General features: G+C 37.6%; 1 protein-coding gene across 1 annotated transcript in view; it reads left to right on the plus strand.

The window, feature by feature from the left end:
• LOC136833478 (ubiquitin carboxyl-terminal hydrolase 9X-like) overlaps positions 1 to 17,163 on the plus strand; it is a 525,953-nt gene that overhangs the window by 336,331 nt on the left and 172,459 nt on the right. Inside the window, 2 exon segments of the mRNA XM_067095694.1 lie at positions 13,775 to 13,948; positions 14,197 to 14,338. Coding sequence (XP_066951795.1) covers positions 13,775 to 13,948; positions 14,197 to 14,338 — 316 coding nt within the window.

The following is a 17,163-nucleotide window of genomic DNA, read 5'->3' on the forward strand; positions in this document are numbered from 1 at the left end:
TGATTAATAACCAGTGGCCTCCATTTCATATGACTACTTTTTACCCATCTCTGCAATTCTGCAGAGAAGGACTCCCCTTGTCATGTTTAAGCAATCTCTTGTGTTCAGGTGTGTTTAGCCCTCCAGGCTTGTCTATAACTCTTTAAATTCCAACTAATGATGCCAGATTTAAATCTTCACAGGACTTAGCTGTGTCAGGAGGGCACTTAGTGCCAAACCTACCAAAAATCATCGTGCCTTAGCTTGAATCTTTTGTACAATTGTTGGATTGGGTGTGTGGTATCTTGAACCTTCCATAGCCTGACCAACCCCTAAAGGAGGCTTCCTTGATGGACCCTTACCAGGCCTATGGTGATTCCTTAACCATGGGCTATGACCTTCCCATGATAGTGTTCATCTGCTTTTCTGAAGGATGTCCAGTCTAGGCAGGGTCACCATTCAGTGTTAAGGGTATCAGGCAGAGGGGTTGGCTTATCATCAGTTATCCAAAATGAAAATTACAGTGCTGATTTATAGTGTTCTAAGAATGTGTACACAAAATTTTGCCTTAATAGGAGCAAAAATGTTTTTAATGAATATTTTTGATTCTATAAATTTTCCCAAATTTTGAAAACTATCTCTGCCATTATTTATCAGTCAATATGAAAAATTAAAAAAACTAACACAAAGTCTAAATCATAAAGACAAAAATGCATGAACAAAATTTTCAAGTTATGTTTTGTTTACTATGAAAAAATAAAAAGTTAATGGTACCAAAAAATGCCAAAATTATATTAAATATTAGATGTAAAAATATAAATAAAGAAAAATGAGCTTGCCCCATTATTCCCAAATAATAACTAAATATGTTTTTTAAAGTATTCAGATCCATTCATAAATAGCTGAGTTATAAGGATTTGAATGTAAACTCTTTTGAAAAAAAAAAAAAAAGTTTTTCTTGCAGTCGCTCGCAAAGCTGTCTTGAAAAGTCTTGCTGGCTCCTGATCCCCTCTAATGTACAATTGCAATAACTTATTTTGGGGGTTTTTCATAGAGTGCCACTCTACTCATTGTTGCCAGGTTTGCATAGCAGGGCTAATGAGCTCCTGTGTTATAGTTGTCTATGCCTGATGTTCATTACCTTTTTGTCTTGCTAAGCTCCAGACATTTTTTCCTTGTTACATCTTTTTTTTATGAAGGCTCTCAGGGCTTCACCCACTGTTCCTCTGATATTAGGGAGCATTGTACTTGCTGCATAGTTAATGTCATGCTCAGTTTCAGCAACATTAAAAGCAAATGTTACTGTATGCTTCCCATGAAGTTTGGCCTTTCGAGATTTAGCCCATGTTTTAGCATTAAAGGCTTCATTCACATTTTGTGTGCTACCTTTCACAGACCTTGTTAAAAGTTCATTTGAGGAAAGTTCTTCAAAAATTTGTTGCACTGGTTTTTTTCTGTTCCTCAGAAAGCTGAAGCGTCACCTTCATCCGAGCTTCATCTTCATCTGTTTGTGACTCATGGCTTTTACATTTTTTGACAAGTCGCAATTGTAAAAACACCAACTCATTTCTTCTTCTGGAGAGTATGAATGAGCATGGTTTTCATCATTATTAGTGAAATGCCATTTTTATTATTATTTTTTTTCATGGCAGCTACAGGATCAATAGGGTCTTCTTAGCCCCAGTTCTTATTGCTATTCCCAAGTATTTTCCAATCTTCAACACGGTACTCTCACTCGGTTTCTTCATTCCGAACCCCCTTAGGGGTAGTGGCGTCAGTGCGCCTCATTTGGTGCCATGGAGGCATTACTTAAGGATCTTTGCAGTGTCCCTTCAGCCCCTGGCTGCAACTTCTTATTCCTTTTACTGTATCTCCGTTTATATTCTCTTTCTTCCATCTGACTTTCCACCTTCTAGCAATTGTTTCCTAGTGCAACTGCGAGGTTTTCCTCCTTTTACACCTTTAAAACCTTACTGTCAATTTCTTTTTCAGCACAGAATGACCTCTTAGGTCCCAGTGCTTGGCCTTTGGCCTGAATTCTATATTCTGTTCGTTCCACCTAATACACTTGTAAATAGCACTTTGTTTGTAGCTGTTATAACTCTGGTTCCGCATTTTTTCTTCAAGACCGTTAGACAGTATACAATTCTCTTTTGGACGTGGTTGAGACATTCTTCTTTTACAACTGGGCATGAGTTGCCATAAGGGCTAGTGTCATCATGCATACTGCTTACGGCTTTATATGCTGCCGAATCACCATCTCCACCGAACTCAATATGGTATACCTAAATTTTCTAAGCACTGATCATTTCCAGACTGCAGCAGCGCCAACAGCTTCCATGATTTCTGATGGTTGGTAAAAAAATTTTCATTTTTTATTTCCTGGTTGCTTATGTTTTCCACAAGCTTCATAATATTTTTCTTTTGTTGTTTTTTCATTTTTAATATTTTCAAAGCAACAAATGCATTACAATTTTTACTGAAAATTTCTCTGTCAATAACATAACTATACTCTGTTTTTTTTACTGAGGCGGATTTGCACTCACTGACAGGGTGCCCTTTTAGCTTGGAAAAGTTTCCTGCTAGCTGATTGGTTGCAAGTATTTTGTCCGAATAGCATCATTGTTTTCAAATAATTACCAAGTAATGTGAATCGAAACTTATTTACTAACCTAAATTTCTCCCTCAGATATATGTTTTGTCAATAAATAATGTTAACGAATAAAGAGATTATAAAGTATTGTGATGGTAAGTCTAAATTTAATAACAACACCTGCCGAAGTCAACAACAGGAGCTTGTTTTTGGATGCACCCTGCATAATTTTTGTACTTTTCACATATTTTAACACCAATTGGGATAAATTACACTAAGCATAAGAAAAACATGTTATTATAAACTTTCTTTGAATACCAGAATCTACCAAAATCATGGAATTAATAAAATTCGCTATTGGTAAAAACTTCCAGGGAGGTAAAAGGAACAGCCTGTGGCTTTAGATAAAATTACCTAGATAGGTAGGCCTAGTTATTCATATGATATCCACATGCCAGCAAATGTTGATGGGCAAGAAAACTTTTCAGATACATATCATCTTTTATAGGCTTTTGTGCTGAAGCCTTTTGTTATATCATTATGGTAAATATGAAGAGGCTATTTTTTTCTTTTACATAATAATAATGTACTTCCCTTATTTTGGTTTTATTTCTTGCACACATTTCAAACTAGGCTAGCCTATGTCTGTGTCTTACGCCATTTTTTGACAAGTGAAATATATTTTGCTTAACTTTTTAAGGTAAGGAGTAACAGTAAACAGGAGCTGATGCTTAATATAAGTTAGGCTAGGTGTATGTAGGCCTATGATGTAAGTCCGTATAGAAAGGGTTTGCTAATTTTGTCGTAACGGTATAGATTCTATTAATAGCACTATTTTCGGTTTGAGGATACTGTAGTGTTCCATAAATTGCATAAAAATCACAATTAAACGAATTCATAATTTCACCGAGTTACAACCGCGATACCCCTCCCTTCCCCTTCCGTCCCCGCCTTGGTATTTGACAGTAGACGCCTATAGCCTACTAATCCTTAAAATATATATGTGTATAGTACATTTTCTACTCAGTCACATATTCTTTTACTTCTCAAAATATCTGCAGACACTCGTGTTAACCTTACATGTGTCCTGAACAAAACGCAAAGTTAGAAAATAAAAAGTTTTACCTCGCATTGTTTGCTGTAACTTCCATGAAAAGATAAGTTGTTAATTTCTGCGAAATATATTTTTATTAGTGTGCACCTACAAAAAGAAGCACAGAAACTATTTAATTGCAGATATAGCCATTAAAGTAATCTAAATATCATAACACTGATTTCAACTCTTACATAAATCAGGAAAAAGCTGCAATGACATAAATCAGGAAAAAGCTGCAATGACATAAATCAGCAAAATGCTGCAATGACACAGCTGGGACAGTTTTCCCGCCAGGCCGCCACAGGCTGTTCCTTTAACCTCCTCGGAAGTTTTCACCAATAGTGAGTTTTATTAATTCCATGTTTTTAGTAGATTCTGGTATTCAAAGAAAGTTTTTAATAACATGTTTTTCTTATGCTTAGTGTAATTTATCCCAATTGGTGTTAAAATATGTGAAAAGTACAAAAATTATGCAGCATGCATCCGAAAACAAGCTCCTGTCGTTGACTTCGGCAGGCGTTGTTATTAAATTTAGACTTACCATCACAATACTTTATAACCTCTTTATTCGTTAACATTATTTATTGACAAAACATGTATCTGAGGGAAAAATGTAGGTCAGTAAATAAGTTGCGATTCACATTACTTGGTAATTATTTGAAAACAATGATGCTATTCGGACAAAATACTTGCAACCAATCAGCTAGCAGGAAACTTTTCCGAGCTAAAAGGGCACCCCTGCGAGTGAGGGCAAATCCGCCTCGGTAAAAAAAACTGAGTTTAGTGTAGGCTTCCATAAGGAACACCTACATGAATGGGAGATTTGTGCTCCCTTTTCATCCATGTGCCATCATAAATTACCTCTTTGTCCAAGACTCCATTTTCATCAGGTTTTACACCAATGCTTTCCTAAAAACGAAAGATTGCCTTGTCAACTTCTTTTAATGCCTTGTCAACTTCTTTTAATGTTTCCTATTTTTTGTTGTCTGAAAGTTCTCTATAAATTTCTTGTAACCTCTGATAAGGAATGTTGGCTAAACTTTTGGCACCCAAGGCACTACATGCATTATTTATAGAAGCCAACCATCCCCCATTCAACTTGTTTTGGTAAACATATGAAGCTGTTGTTTCACATATATTGCTAGTGTTCATATTTCCACACCCTTCACTTGGTTAGGTTGAGTAACTATTGGCTCTCTGGTAAACATATGAAGCTGTTGTTTCACATATATTGCTAGTGTTCATATTTCCACACCCTTCACTTGGTTAGGTTGAGTAACTATTGGCTCTTTGGTAAAACATATGAAGCTGTTGTTTCACATATATTGCTAGTGTTCATATTTCCACACCCTTCACTTGGTTCGGTTGAGTAACTATTGGCTCTCTGGTAAACATATGAAGCTGTTGTTTCACATATATTGCTAGTGTTCATATTTCCACACCCTTCACTTGGTTAGGTTGAGTAACTATTGGCTCTTTGGTAAAACATATGAAGCTGTTGTTTCACATATATTGCTAGTGTTCATATTTCCACACCCTTCAATTTGTTAGATTGAGTAACTATTGGCTTTTTGGTAAACATATGAAGCTGTTGTTTCACATATATTGCTAGTGTTCATATTTCCACACCCTTCACTTGGTTAGGTTGAGTAACTATTGGCTTTTTGGTAAACATATGAAGCTGTTGTTTCACATATATTGCTAGTGTTCATATTTCCACACCCTTCACTTGGTTAGGTTGAGTAACTATTGGCTCTTCACACTTGCATTCAAAAATAACGGTGACATCATTTTCGACAACATAAAGTTGTTGCGATACCACAGTGATCGCTTGTTGTTTTCCCAAATAATTCGTAGAGGTTCTTTAACTGTAGCAAAATTATTTTATTGTCATTGTTTGTGCTGTCATCTAATTTATCCTTTATGTTCTTCACATACGAGCTTAGTAAGCTGGTTTCATAATTCAGCACCAGAACACTTAGTGATTGTATCATTGTTGACTTCCTCTTTGTCGTCTTCTCTGGGCTGTTCTTCTTCATCAGATAGCGCTAATGCAAAGTTGTCATCTTCCTCATCAGCATCTTGGAAGTAATGACTAAACGAATGGTAAAATTGTGAAGGTGAATGTTCATAATTTCTGCTGCCTCTTTCTCTCATTATATTCACTAATATTGTGAGAACATGCTTCCCATTGATAACCAAATTTCTTGCAAGGCATATTTGTGATAAAACAACACTTGTGAGCCAAGAAAACACAAAAAATCACTGGTAAAAGTGATAAACAAATAAATATGCTACAAAGGCACTCTCCCTGCAACAGCCAGTGTTACTAACTTAGGTTTAGAACCAGCTCATCTTTATGAGGGAAAACATATCATACATACTGTATCATGTATATGAAACAAAAGTCAATAAAGAATTGAATGTTTGGGAGAAATAAAGAGGAAGAGAGAAGTTCTTGAGCCACAGAATTTTCATTATCCACCTGCACTTGCAAAATTGCATCTTTTACCCGTTACAATGCTTCAAGTCAGCTTTATCTTACATCTAGCAGTGCAGTGTAGTACACCTTTGACTTTGAGAAACTTTGAAAAACACAAGATAGCCAACTTGGTTAAAAATTACAACCCCCCCCCCACACACCCACACACAGTTCAGGATGTGAAGTCCTTGCCTACATGAGTTAGGGTAGAAGAGAGACTTTATCCTTGGCAGGCAACTGTTAGGAGGAGGACACTCCAAAATCAAACCAGCAGGTAGAAGGGACCCTTTAGCCTCGGCAGGCAAGAGATGGTTACTTTGAATACAAACCTTGTTCTCCAACCATGGACTGTGCCATAGCTATTGTACCGTGGCCTTCCATGGTCTTCACTTTGAGTTCCTTTGCCTGAGGGTACACTTATCTTATTTTTTTTTTTCACTTTCCTATTGTTTTGAAGTGTGTAGGAGAGGCTGATGAGAAAGCAAAAGTTGCTTTGTGGATTATCAGTAAAGTGCCTTTGTCTTTACCTAATCTTTTCCTTCGGAGTGCTTTATAATATTTAAATCCTTCCTAACTGTCCTCCCCCAGTTGTTGTGGCAAACCTGGCAGATTTCTTATTTGCCCTACAAGTTGTGCCGGCCCCACCCTGTTGGTCACTCTCAGTGACATACGGTGATGTTTATATATACTTTCAGCAGAATTTTTTTAAATAATGTAAATATTGTTGTTGATGTCAGCAGAATTTTTGTAAATAATGTAAATACTGTTGTTGATGGTATTGTTGTTTATTTTTCTGTTGATTCTTACAGTTCTTGTTATGAGTCTATTTAATAGTTTTGCCCCTGATTTTTTTTTTATTAATTTTAATTCTTTCTAGAGACATTGAGCTGAACCCTGGCACAGTTACAGTAAGAGAAATTATAAAATATGTTACTCAAATATTCGAGGCTTATGATCTCCAGAGTTGTTCCTATAACTACGATTTGATGTTTTTATCTGAGACACTTGTAAGTAGTAACAAGTCGAAGATTATTTTTTAATCCCAAGGTTTGATGGCCCTGATTTTATTTACTGTCCGCAGCATCCCCCATGCACAAGGTGTGGCTGTATTCACTAAGTCTGGACGACGTATTTAATGTCTAGGTCCCAGTACTTGGCCTTTGGCCTTAATTCTATATTCAGTTCAGTTTGGTTCCTTTTTATCATCAGAAAAATTTGGAGTGTAGTTGCCATGAAGTGCTTTGTTTTAAAATATTCAGTAAGTTCTACAATTGTGTACATATTTACAGTATGTCCCCAGTAATCGTGGGGTTAGGGACCACAACCACCCTCATCAAGCGAAAGTACATTAACTTGGGACATATCCCCCTCTAAAAATGCTTGTTACTGGCTAGAATTTTAATAGTTCAAACACCCCCCCCTCTAAAAATGCTAATAACTGCCTATTTTAATAGGCAGTTACAATATTAATATTAATGTAAACACAGCAGAATATCAATAAAACGTTGTTTCACTTACAGAATCATTTATACTGTAGTTTTATGTTGATCTATTATCATCATAATATGTATAAAAAAAACTGATTGTCCAGCCATTTGTAATTTCCACTTGAATATTGCAACATGATATGGTACCCACACTACCACACTTTAACTCGACCGAAATGGTCGAAAACTGCAATTGTAAGCTAAAACACTTACAGTCTAGTAATATTCAGTCAATTAGCTTCATTTTTCAACACACGGAAGCCTCTAGCACAATATTTCGATCTATGGTGAATTTTTGAAAAAACTTTTTTACGTTCACTCTTGTTAAGAAAATAACTAATATAATTCTAGAATTCTTTAATTTTCCCTAGGCCTTACGCTCCTGAATTCATGCATCATTTTGTGATAATATTTTCTCTGTGTTGCTTTGATCGTTTTACAATTTGTTATATACCAAAATCATCGCAATTTAGTGTACAATACAAAGAAAAAAAAATAACCCGTTAGCTTTAACCGTTTTGCTCACAGCGATTTGTATAAAATTATATATGAAAATGTTTTTTTATGGTCATATATTTCAATATTTATATATGATAATGATATTTTTTTTCATTTCTGATGGTTGCATACTAAACTTCAGGCAGTGACAAAAAAAGGAGCCAAAAATGAACTCTTAATCTTAAAACCTAAAGCGTGTGATTTTTGAAAAAACTTTTTTTCCGCTTTGGCGCTAACTCCCGAACGCCGCCGGCGTACGGGAGACGTTTTTGTAAATAGAGGCTCGGCGTTTAAGGGTTAACAGATATCATCAGTGAAAGGCTACACAACTACCTAGAGGATACAAAGAATAGTAAGATGAGAACCAACCTAAGCATGGCTTGGATTGACTACAAGAAAGCCCTCAACATGATACTGCACATGTGGCTAATAGAATGTCTGAAAATATATGGGGCAGAAGAAAATACCATCAGCTTCTTAAAAAATACAATGCACAACTGGAATGCAGTACTTACAAGCTCTAGGATAAGACTAGCAGAGGTTAACATCAGGAGAGGGATCTTTCAAGGCGACTGCTTGTCCCCACTACTCTTTGTAGTAACCATGATTCCCATGACAAAAGTACTAGGTACCAACACAAGAAAGGAGGCAACAGAAGTAACCATCTGATATTCATGGATGACACCAAGCTATATGGTAAGAGCATCAAGGAAGTAGATACTCTAATCCAGACTGTAAGGATTGTATCTGGGGACATCAGGATGGAGTTTGGAATAGAAAAATGCACCTTGGTCAACATACAGAAAGGCAAAGTAACAAGGACTGAAGGGATAAAGCTACCAGATGGGAATAGCATCAAACACATAGATGAGACAGGATACAAATACCTGGGAATATAGAAGACGAGGTTATAAAACACCAAGAGATGAAGGACACGATCAGGAAAGAATATATGCAGAGACTTAAGGCAATACTCAAGTCAAAACTCAATGCCAGAAACTTGACGAAAGCCATAAACATATGGGCAGTACCAGTAATCAGATACAGGCAGTCCCCGGATATCAGCAGGCTCGGTTATTGGCGATCCAGTTTTACACTGCTTGTCTAGCGATGAAAATCTGTGATTTTCAGCGTCATTACATGCTTAACAGAGGTGCCGATCTCCAGTTATCGGCACTGCAAATCGTCAATTTTCGGTTAGTGGAGATTTTCGCTTTTCGTCACTCTGTTGGAATGGAACCCCCGCCAATAACTGTGGACTGCCTGTACAGTGCAGTAGTGAAGTGGATGAAGGCTGAACTCCATAGCATAGACCAGAAAACTAGGAAACACATGACAACAAAACACTACAGCCAAGAGCAAATACAGACAGACTATACATAACACAAAAGGAAGGAGGGAGAGGGCTACTAAGCACAGAGGACTGCGTCAGCATCAAGAGTAGAGTACTGGGGCAATAACTGAAAACCATTGAAGACAAGTGGCTAAGGGGTGGATGGGAAGGAGGACTGATAAAAGTAGACGAAGACCCAGAAATGTACAGAGATGGGAGAATGAAAAGCAGAACAGAGAAATGGCACAACAAACCAATGCATGGACAGTACAGGAGACAGACTAAAGAACTGGCTAGCAATGAATCATGGCAATGCCTACAGAGGGGAGAAGTCAAGAAGGGAACAGAATGAATCCTAACAGCAGCACAAGATCAGTCCCTAAGAACCAGATGTGTTCAAAGAACAATAGATGGAAATAACATCTCACCCATATGCAGGAAGTGCAGTATGAAAGACGAGACCATTAAACCACATAGCAAGCGAATGTCCGGCGCTTGCACAGAACCAGTAGAAAAAGAGGCATGATTCAGTAGCAAAAGCCCTCCACTGGAGCCTGTGTAAGAAACACCAGATAGCTTGCAGTATAAGTGGTATGACCACCAACCTGAGGGAGTGATAGAAAACGATCAGGCAAAGATCCCCTGGGACTATGGTATCAGAACAGATAGGGTGATACATGCCAATAGACCAGACGTGATGTTGATTGACAAAATCAAGAAAGTGTCACTCATTGATGTCACAGTACCATGGGACACCAGAGTAGATGAGAAAGAAAGAGAAAAAATTGATAAGTATCAAGATCTGAAAATCGAGATAGGAAGGATATGGGATATTCCAGAGAAAAAAATTGATAAGTATCAAGATCTGAAAATCGAGATAGGAAGGATTTGGGATATTCCAGTGGAAATTGTACTCATAATCATAAGAACACTAGGCACGATCCCGAGCTCCCAGAAAAGGAATCTGGAAAAAACTAGATGCTGAAGTAGCTCCAGAGCTCATACAGAAGAGTGTGCTACTAGAAACAGTGCACATAGTGAGAAAAGTGATGGACTCCTAAGGAGGCAGGATACAACCCAGAACCCCACAATATAAAAACCACCTAGTCGAATAGGATGACTGTGATAGATTAAAAAAAATTAAAAAATAATAATAATAATGCTGGTTCTTGGCTTCGTCAGACCTGCTACATGAAGAACTTTGCCCACAGGTCCTTGGACACTTTTTCCTCGTATCCGGTGATGGCTGCTCAGCAAATTGTGTAGCTCATCCAGTGCCCCTGGCGGGACAGTTTGTATCTTGCCTAAGATGGTAGTGTGGAAGAGGGAATGAGTGAGATGCCTGGTGTCTTTTCTTTCCCCTTTTCCTTTTTTCTCGACCTACGGACAGTTTTGAAGAATGACACATCATACACTGGAACTGGCTTGATGCAGGAAAGTGTTGCACTCATGCTATTACAGCATTTATATTTTTTCCATACAACATACAAATATGCTTCTTAATAGCCTTTACTATTCTCTCCAGCAAGGGAAGTGAGGAGTAGCAGTCCCATTGCATGTGGCTGACATGATTTGTTGCTTGAACAGATATAGTTCTCTTTGGCATCCATATATAGCCTTTACTTCACTCTTGAGCAAGGGGAGTGAGGAGTGGTGACAAACCCATTGTATGTGGCTGACATGGTTGGTTGCTTGAACAGGTATAGTTCTGTTTGATTTGCATATATGCAATGAATAAAGGGGCAGGGGCTGTCCTAGGGCAACTCTTATTTTTAGTAGCTTACTGATGTCATCATAGAGGATCTCCTCACTGGACATCTCCTCTGTTGACGATGCACATTCCATTGACAGTACTAGGACATCTCCTCTGTCAATGGTGCAAAGTCCGTTGACAGTAGAGTACTTAGCATGTTTCTACATAGAGCATCTTATCATAGGACATCCCCTGGGGTTATCTTATCATCATCTCTGTGTACAGTGCTGATTAATGGGGTTGCAGTAGCATGCGCAACACAGATGTCAGTTGGACACATTCCAGGATGAGGCATGTATGTATGTCAGATAAGTTCTGTCACTGGAGGCTGTACCCATGCATGGATACAGGAGTTCCACTTCTTTGGAAACGTGAAATGATTGAGCATGCTTACTTTTCCTCATCAGTTTCTTTTGCCAGATTGGTGTTAATACCAATAACTTGTATACAAGAAGAACTTTTATGTCCATGGAATTTTTGAACTGTGGTTCTTAGCTGTGCTAAACGACTTTCACTTCTGGTATCGATGAGATCTGACACGTCAGGTCTGTGACAGTGTTAGTATTTGGACAGACATAGGTACTTTCGGTATGATGACCAACAAGGAATCAAAAGCGAGATGGTACTTTTTCGATAAACTCAAGGGATAGGACTGTTGATCTTGACCAAGTGTTCTTGCTCAACCTCGAAAGGAGATTGATCATACTCTTTCTTCTCTCGATTTCCTGTTGCTGGCTCTGTTCTGATCTGCCTATTCTACATATTCAGTGGTGATAAGTTAGATTGATCATTTTTCTTTGATGGTCCTGTGGCACCAAAGACAGTATGACTTCCATGTTACCCCCATAGTCTAATCCTTCAACCCAAAGCTAACAACTAGTTCGTTAGCTTTGAACTGCCCGAGAAATGATGGCAAAGGGATCCTTTCTCTAGCTAGGGAACTGATCAACCAAGCTTACCGTGAAACTTCCTACTGGTCATCAGTACGTTTCGGGTAAGATCTCTAGAAGGCAAAGTCATCCATATGTCTGCCACATTCAGAAAGGACTTGTAGTTAAGGACTGGGATAGAATGTATTTGTGAAATTCACATGCAAACCCTCTTACCTTGGAGTGTTGACCATAGGCAAAGGGATCATTTCTCTGCCTAGGGGAATGAGCTTCCAAACGTACCCTGCAGTTTCCTGGTGGTCATCAGTACGTTTGAGGCAACACTCTAGGGGCCACAGGCATCCATCGATCTATGGCATTCAGGAAGAATCCGTCGATCTGATACTACGATAGAATGTAATTGTGCAGTTCACATTCTTATCCTTTTACCTTGGGTTATTGCCCTTGGGTCCTTGGACTCCTTTTCCTTGGATCCTTGATGGGTGCTCAATAAGTTATGTAGTTTAATGCAGGTGATCAGCATAACTGAGTATCCTGTCTATAATCCATTTTTGTTTGGATTAATAGGTGCATTTCCTACCTTCTAGCAAGGAGAGAGAAGGACTGGCTATGGGCAAGCCAGTTGGTTATCATTCGAAGTGGCCAGAAGTTTGGCAGTTGAACATCCCACATGTTCAAGAGATCAGAGGTATGGTATCCTTCCTTTGCTCTTTCATGATCAGGAAGAGAATACCAGTTGAGCCAAACTACCAGTCATTTCAGAGAATTACTTGGAATCTTCCCTCCAATAGTAAGTCTCCACATCTAAATGCAGAGGGTTTGTATTCGTGTAGGAGGAAATGACAAATTTTTAATTAATTTGTATTTTAACTAACATACAAACCTGAGGTCTTTACATAAAAGACCCACCTTTCACCACCCCTCATTCTTTTACCTGGGCCAAAAGGTAAACTGAAGAGATTAAATGTATACCCGTTGGATGGGCAGTACTTCTGCCTCTACCATAGCTAACTGTTATCATAACCGCCTTGCAAAAGTTTAATGGCCACTTTCCAGCTTCGCCGAAAGTTATCCATATGTAAAGACCTCAGGTTTGTATGTTAGGAAAAATACAAATTAATTAAAAATTTGTCATTTTGTAATAACGCTTTTCCTTCCTTAAACATTTTTCCCTCTTAACCAAAGCAGTATATCATTTTATAATACATAGGGGTTAACCAAAGGGTTTGTTCTTATGAAAGGTGAAAATTGAAGTAAGAGGTTTAGACAGTTTGTACAGCTAGGTTGGGAGATCAGAGGAAGTAAAAATAAAAATCTGAAAGCTTGCAGAGCAAGTCCAAATATGGGCTATAGCTAATTCTTCTGTGCATAACAATAATTAGAATAATCTCATTAAACCCCTCATTTTTCCTCAACCTATACATGTAAAACCTCATTTTTTTTTACTTCTGTGAGCTTGTGTCTAGATGTGTATAGTGTTGTAAGAGAGGCCTGGTGGATGAAAATCATATAGCCTTTGATGGGCTATTGGCCTCTAAGGCTGATGGAAAAAGTGTATTAATTGTATTGCAGTATATTTTCACAAAACAATTATTTCAGTCTCATGTTTGGGAAAAAATTATATATAATTAACTTTATACTCAAACTAGTTTTTTGTCCGCAGATTGCAAGGAGAGCCTGTTAACTTAAGAGAGCAGCATGATGCCTGTGAGTTTTATAATATTTTGGTAGAAAGTTTGAATGAAGCATTAAAAGCTCTCGGGCATGACCAAATCATGAATAAAATCTTAGGAGGATCTTATTCTGATCAAAAGATCTGCACTACATGTCCGCATAGGTAAGATTTTAATTTTATTGGTCTAATGTTATAGGAGTTATAAAGGTTTAAATGGGTTTTTTGTTGATATAATTTATGTACATTTTTCTTTTATAAATTAATTTTCAACATGAAAATTATCTGGTAACTTCATTGAAATGGGACTTATTTTATCAGAAAGGAATAATTTAAAAGATTTGTGATGCTAGGTCCATAAGCATAGTTGTTCTAAAATGTTAGGTTCTAAAATGTTATCTTATATTCCACAGGTATTCACGAGAGGAAACATTTACTGTCATAAGTATAGACATAAGGAATTACAGCAATCTCTATGATTCTCTCGAACAGTATGTGAAAGGGGATCTTTTAGAAGGAGACAATGCATATTTATGTGAAAAATGTGATAAAAAGGTAATGTTAGCATTTACTTAAATCGGTTTAGAAGCATGCAGTGTTACTTTTTCCCATTGTACAGGATGTGGTGTTGGAGTGACTTGTGTCATAGAGACCATTTTTCTGTACCTTGTTTTTTGTGTTGATACAAAAATTAGTTTAAATTGCAAACTTGATTCTTATGGTAATGGGAATTAAAAACAAAGCTTCAATTGCAAAGTTCACTATTTTTTTATAGTTTTTATTCCTCGCTTATAAAAAAAACACACACAACAAACCCATCATTTACATTAACCCACATTTCTGTTCTTAATTCATAGGCTCATTATAACCCACATTTCTGTTCTTAATTCATAGACTCATTATAACTCACATTTCTGTTCTTAATTCATAGGCTCATTATAACCCACATTTCTGTTCTTAATTCATAGGTTCATTATAACCTACATTTCTGTTCTTAATTCATAGGCTCATTATTCCCAAATCAAATGATAATTTGCTGGCTAGAGGCTGTGACCGCTCATATGCCCTTATGGGTCCAGGATTTCCAGCTAGTTCTTCATTTGTATAGCTGGTGAAAACAGGCTATGAAATTGTAGTCATAGCGGATTTAATTTTCTATTTCTTTTATCATTCAATGTTTATTCTCATTTATATCCTCTGCTGTTCCGTAAAGAAATCTTGACTTTGTAGAATTTAGACTTCATTTCCAATGGGCGAAGAATTTTTGCCACCTTGCTTTGCCATTTTCCATTGTATGGCATTAAAGAAAAGTATAGTAAGTCTAGTCTGTGTAATATCCAGGTCACTGTGCTGTTTTTGAGTACAGTAACCTGTCCTAGCTTTTAATCTCTTATTTATACTTGTTTGATTGGGATCATATTCAAACTGTTAACAGTAAGTGCAGTAAGGCAGTCTTTATGGCATTCAGCTAACTTTGACCTGGTATGGTATTCAATTCAGTTAGTGACATGTATTTTCTTTTTTATAGAATTCAACATCTGTACATTTCATTCTTTGATTTTATGGTTTTTGATTTGGTAATGAGCTGTTTGTGTTGAATTTGCTAATGCCGAAGGTTCTGCAAATGCCATTTATGGAACCTGGACATTGTCTTTTGACACCTTAGAGGCCCTCCTTTTGAGCCCATGAGGAGGCTTCTCACAAGGCTCTTTCTTTGAAAACTGTTTCTGGTGGCCTTGGCTTCAGCCAAAAGAGTAAGTGAATTACAAGCAGTATTGTTTGTAAAGTTTTTATGTACTAGAGCAAAGCCATCTTTTTTGGCATCCTTCCATCCCAAAGCTCTTCCAAGGGTTTTCTCTATTCCCTTTGCTAGAAGCTCTAACTCCTGAGGAAGAAGAGCTACTTTGTTAGGGCTCAGAGGATTTTGCTCTGTCAGGAAGCCTGAGGTTCCTATGTCTAAGAATGCCTTGGCTTTCTTGATTAAGTCCTTAATCCTGGAGGAACATCGTGTCTCCAGAGGTATGTCCACTTTTGAAGATGAAACCACGTGATGTCGGAGCAGCAGCTACATCTGTTATTTTTCATCAGCACTTCTCTGTAGACCATCAAGTTTTGGTGGCGTAGTGGAAGTGTAGCTCTGTATTTGCTTCTAACAACTTGAGGGCCATCAAGGTAGAGTATGAAGACTGCTGTACACTAGCGTGTCTAGTTTTAGCAGGGAAGATTCCCTAATATGTTATGAACAGGTAAAGGTTTACTCTATCAACCTCCTCCCAGGGTAAGTGGGGGAACCTTACGTACATTATTTGCATTTGTACATGATATTTTACCCCACCTCTGTTTTTAATCATTTTGCCTAGTTGTGCGGTATTTACTTTATTTTCTCTTAGCTGAGGTCAGACTAAGTCTTGTTTAGGGTAATGTTTGTCTTTTGCTGGTCATTGCTTCTCCAGTTGCTCTTCATTGGAGAAAGTTTTCCTGAGCTGATTAATTACCACTTTTCTTCCAAATTGGTCTTGTCGTTTTGGGTGTCAAGTACCATAGCAACTCAATTAGGTAGTTGGTAACTCTTTAGGAATCATGGTTTAGTTGTGGTTGTAGCACCCGTCAGCTCTACAGGCCGGAGGCACGGGTGCAATGGTCATTCTGCGTTGCACAGCATCAACCAATGGCCATATTCAGGGTTCATGTTCCACCTGATATGATAGTGGCCCTCGCTATATGAAGGTCCTCATCTGACAATTAATTGCCGTAGGATCATATTCCTCAGATAAGCAGCGAAGAGGATAGGCAGTCCCTGGTTTATGACAGGGTTCCATGCTTACACCCTGTCATAAGCTGAAAATCATTAGAAAACCTTACTTTTCATCATTTGGGTGTCTTGAAAACAATTTAACCTGCATTTTTTATTGCATTTTCATTAAAAAAAACCTCCAAATTTTGAACATTCTGACATTTTGGAGCCATGTTTCTTCCATTGGATTGGCTTCGTAACCCCGGAACATGCGTTGTAAACTGGAAAATAATTTTTGGTGAATATGTTTGAAGAGCGTTGTAAGCCAAGCCCGTCGTAACCCGGGGACTGCCTGTAATGATATCTGATAAAATTTGGTTATAAGGAATCTCCTACCTCAAAAGTGGTGAGTATGATAAAGTTTTTAGGTACTTATCCTCTTTAATTGAGAACCCTCCCTCAAACTCTCCCAAGGGTTAAGAGAAGAATGAAAATGAAAACTATTGGGAGTGTACATCAACAATTGTTTCAATTTTAACACTTTGAACCCACACCGATTAGTCACAGATAAAGCAAGTTGTAGAGGGCAAGTACCAAAAAAATTGATTTTATCATAAAAATCAGCATTTCTAGTAATAGTATCAGC

The sequence above is a fragment of the Macrobrachium rosenbergii genome, chromosome 51 (genome assembly GCF_040412425.1).
Source record: "Macrobrachium rosenbergii isolate ZJJX-2024 chromosome 51, ASM4041242v1, whole genome shotgun sequence".
NCBI lineage: Eukaryota > Metazoa > Arthropoda > Malacostraca > Decapoda > Palaemonidae > Macrobrachium > Macrobrachium rosenbergii.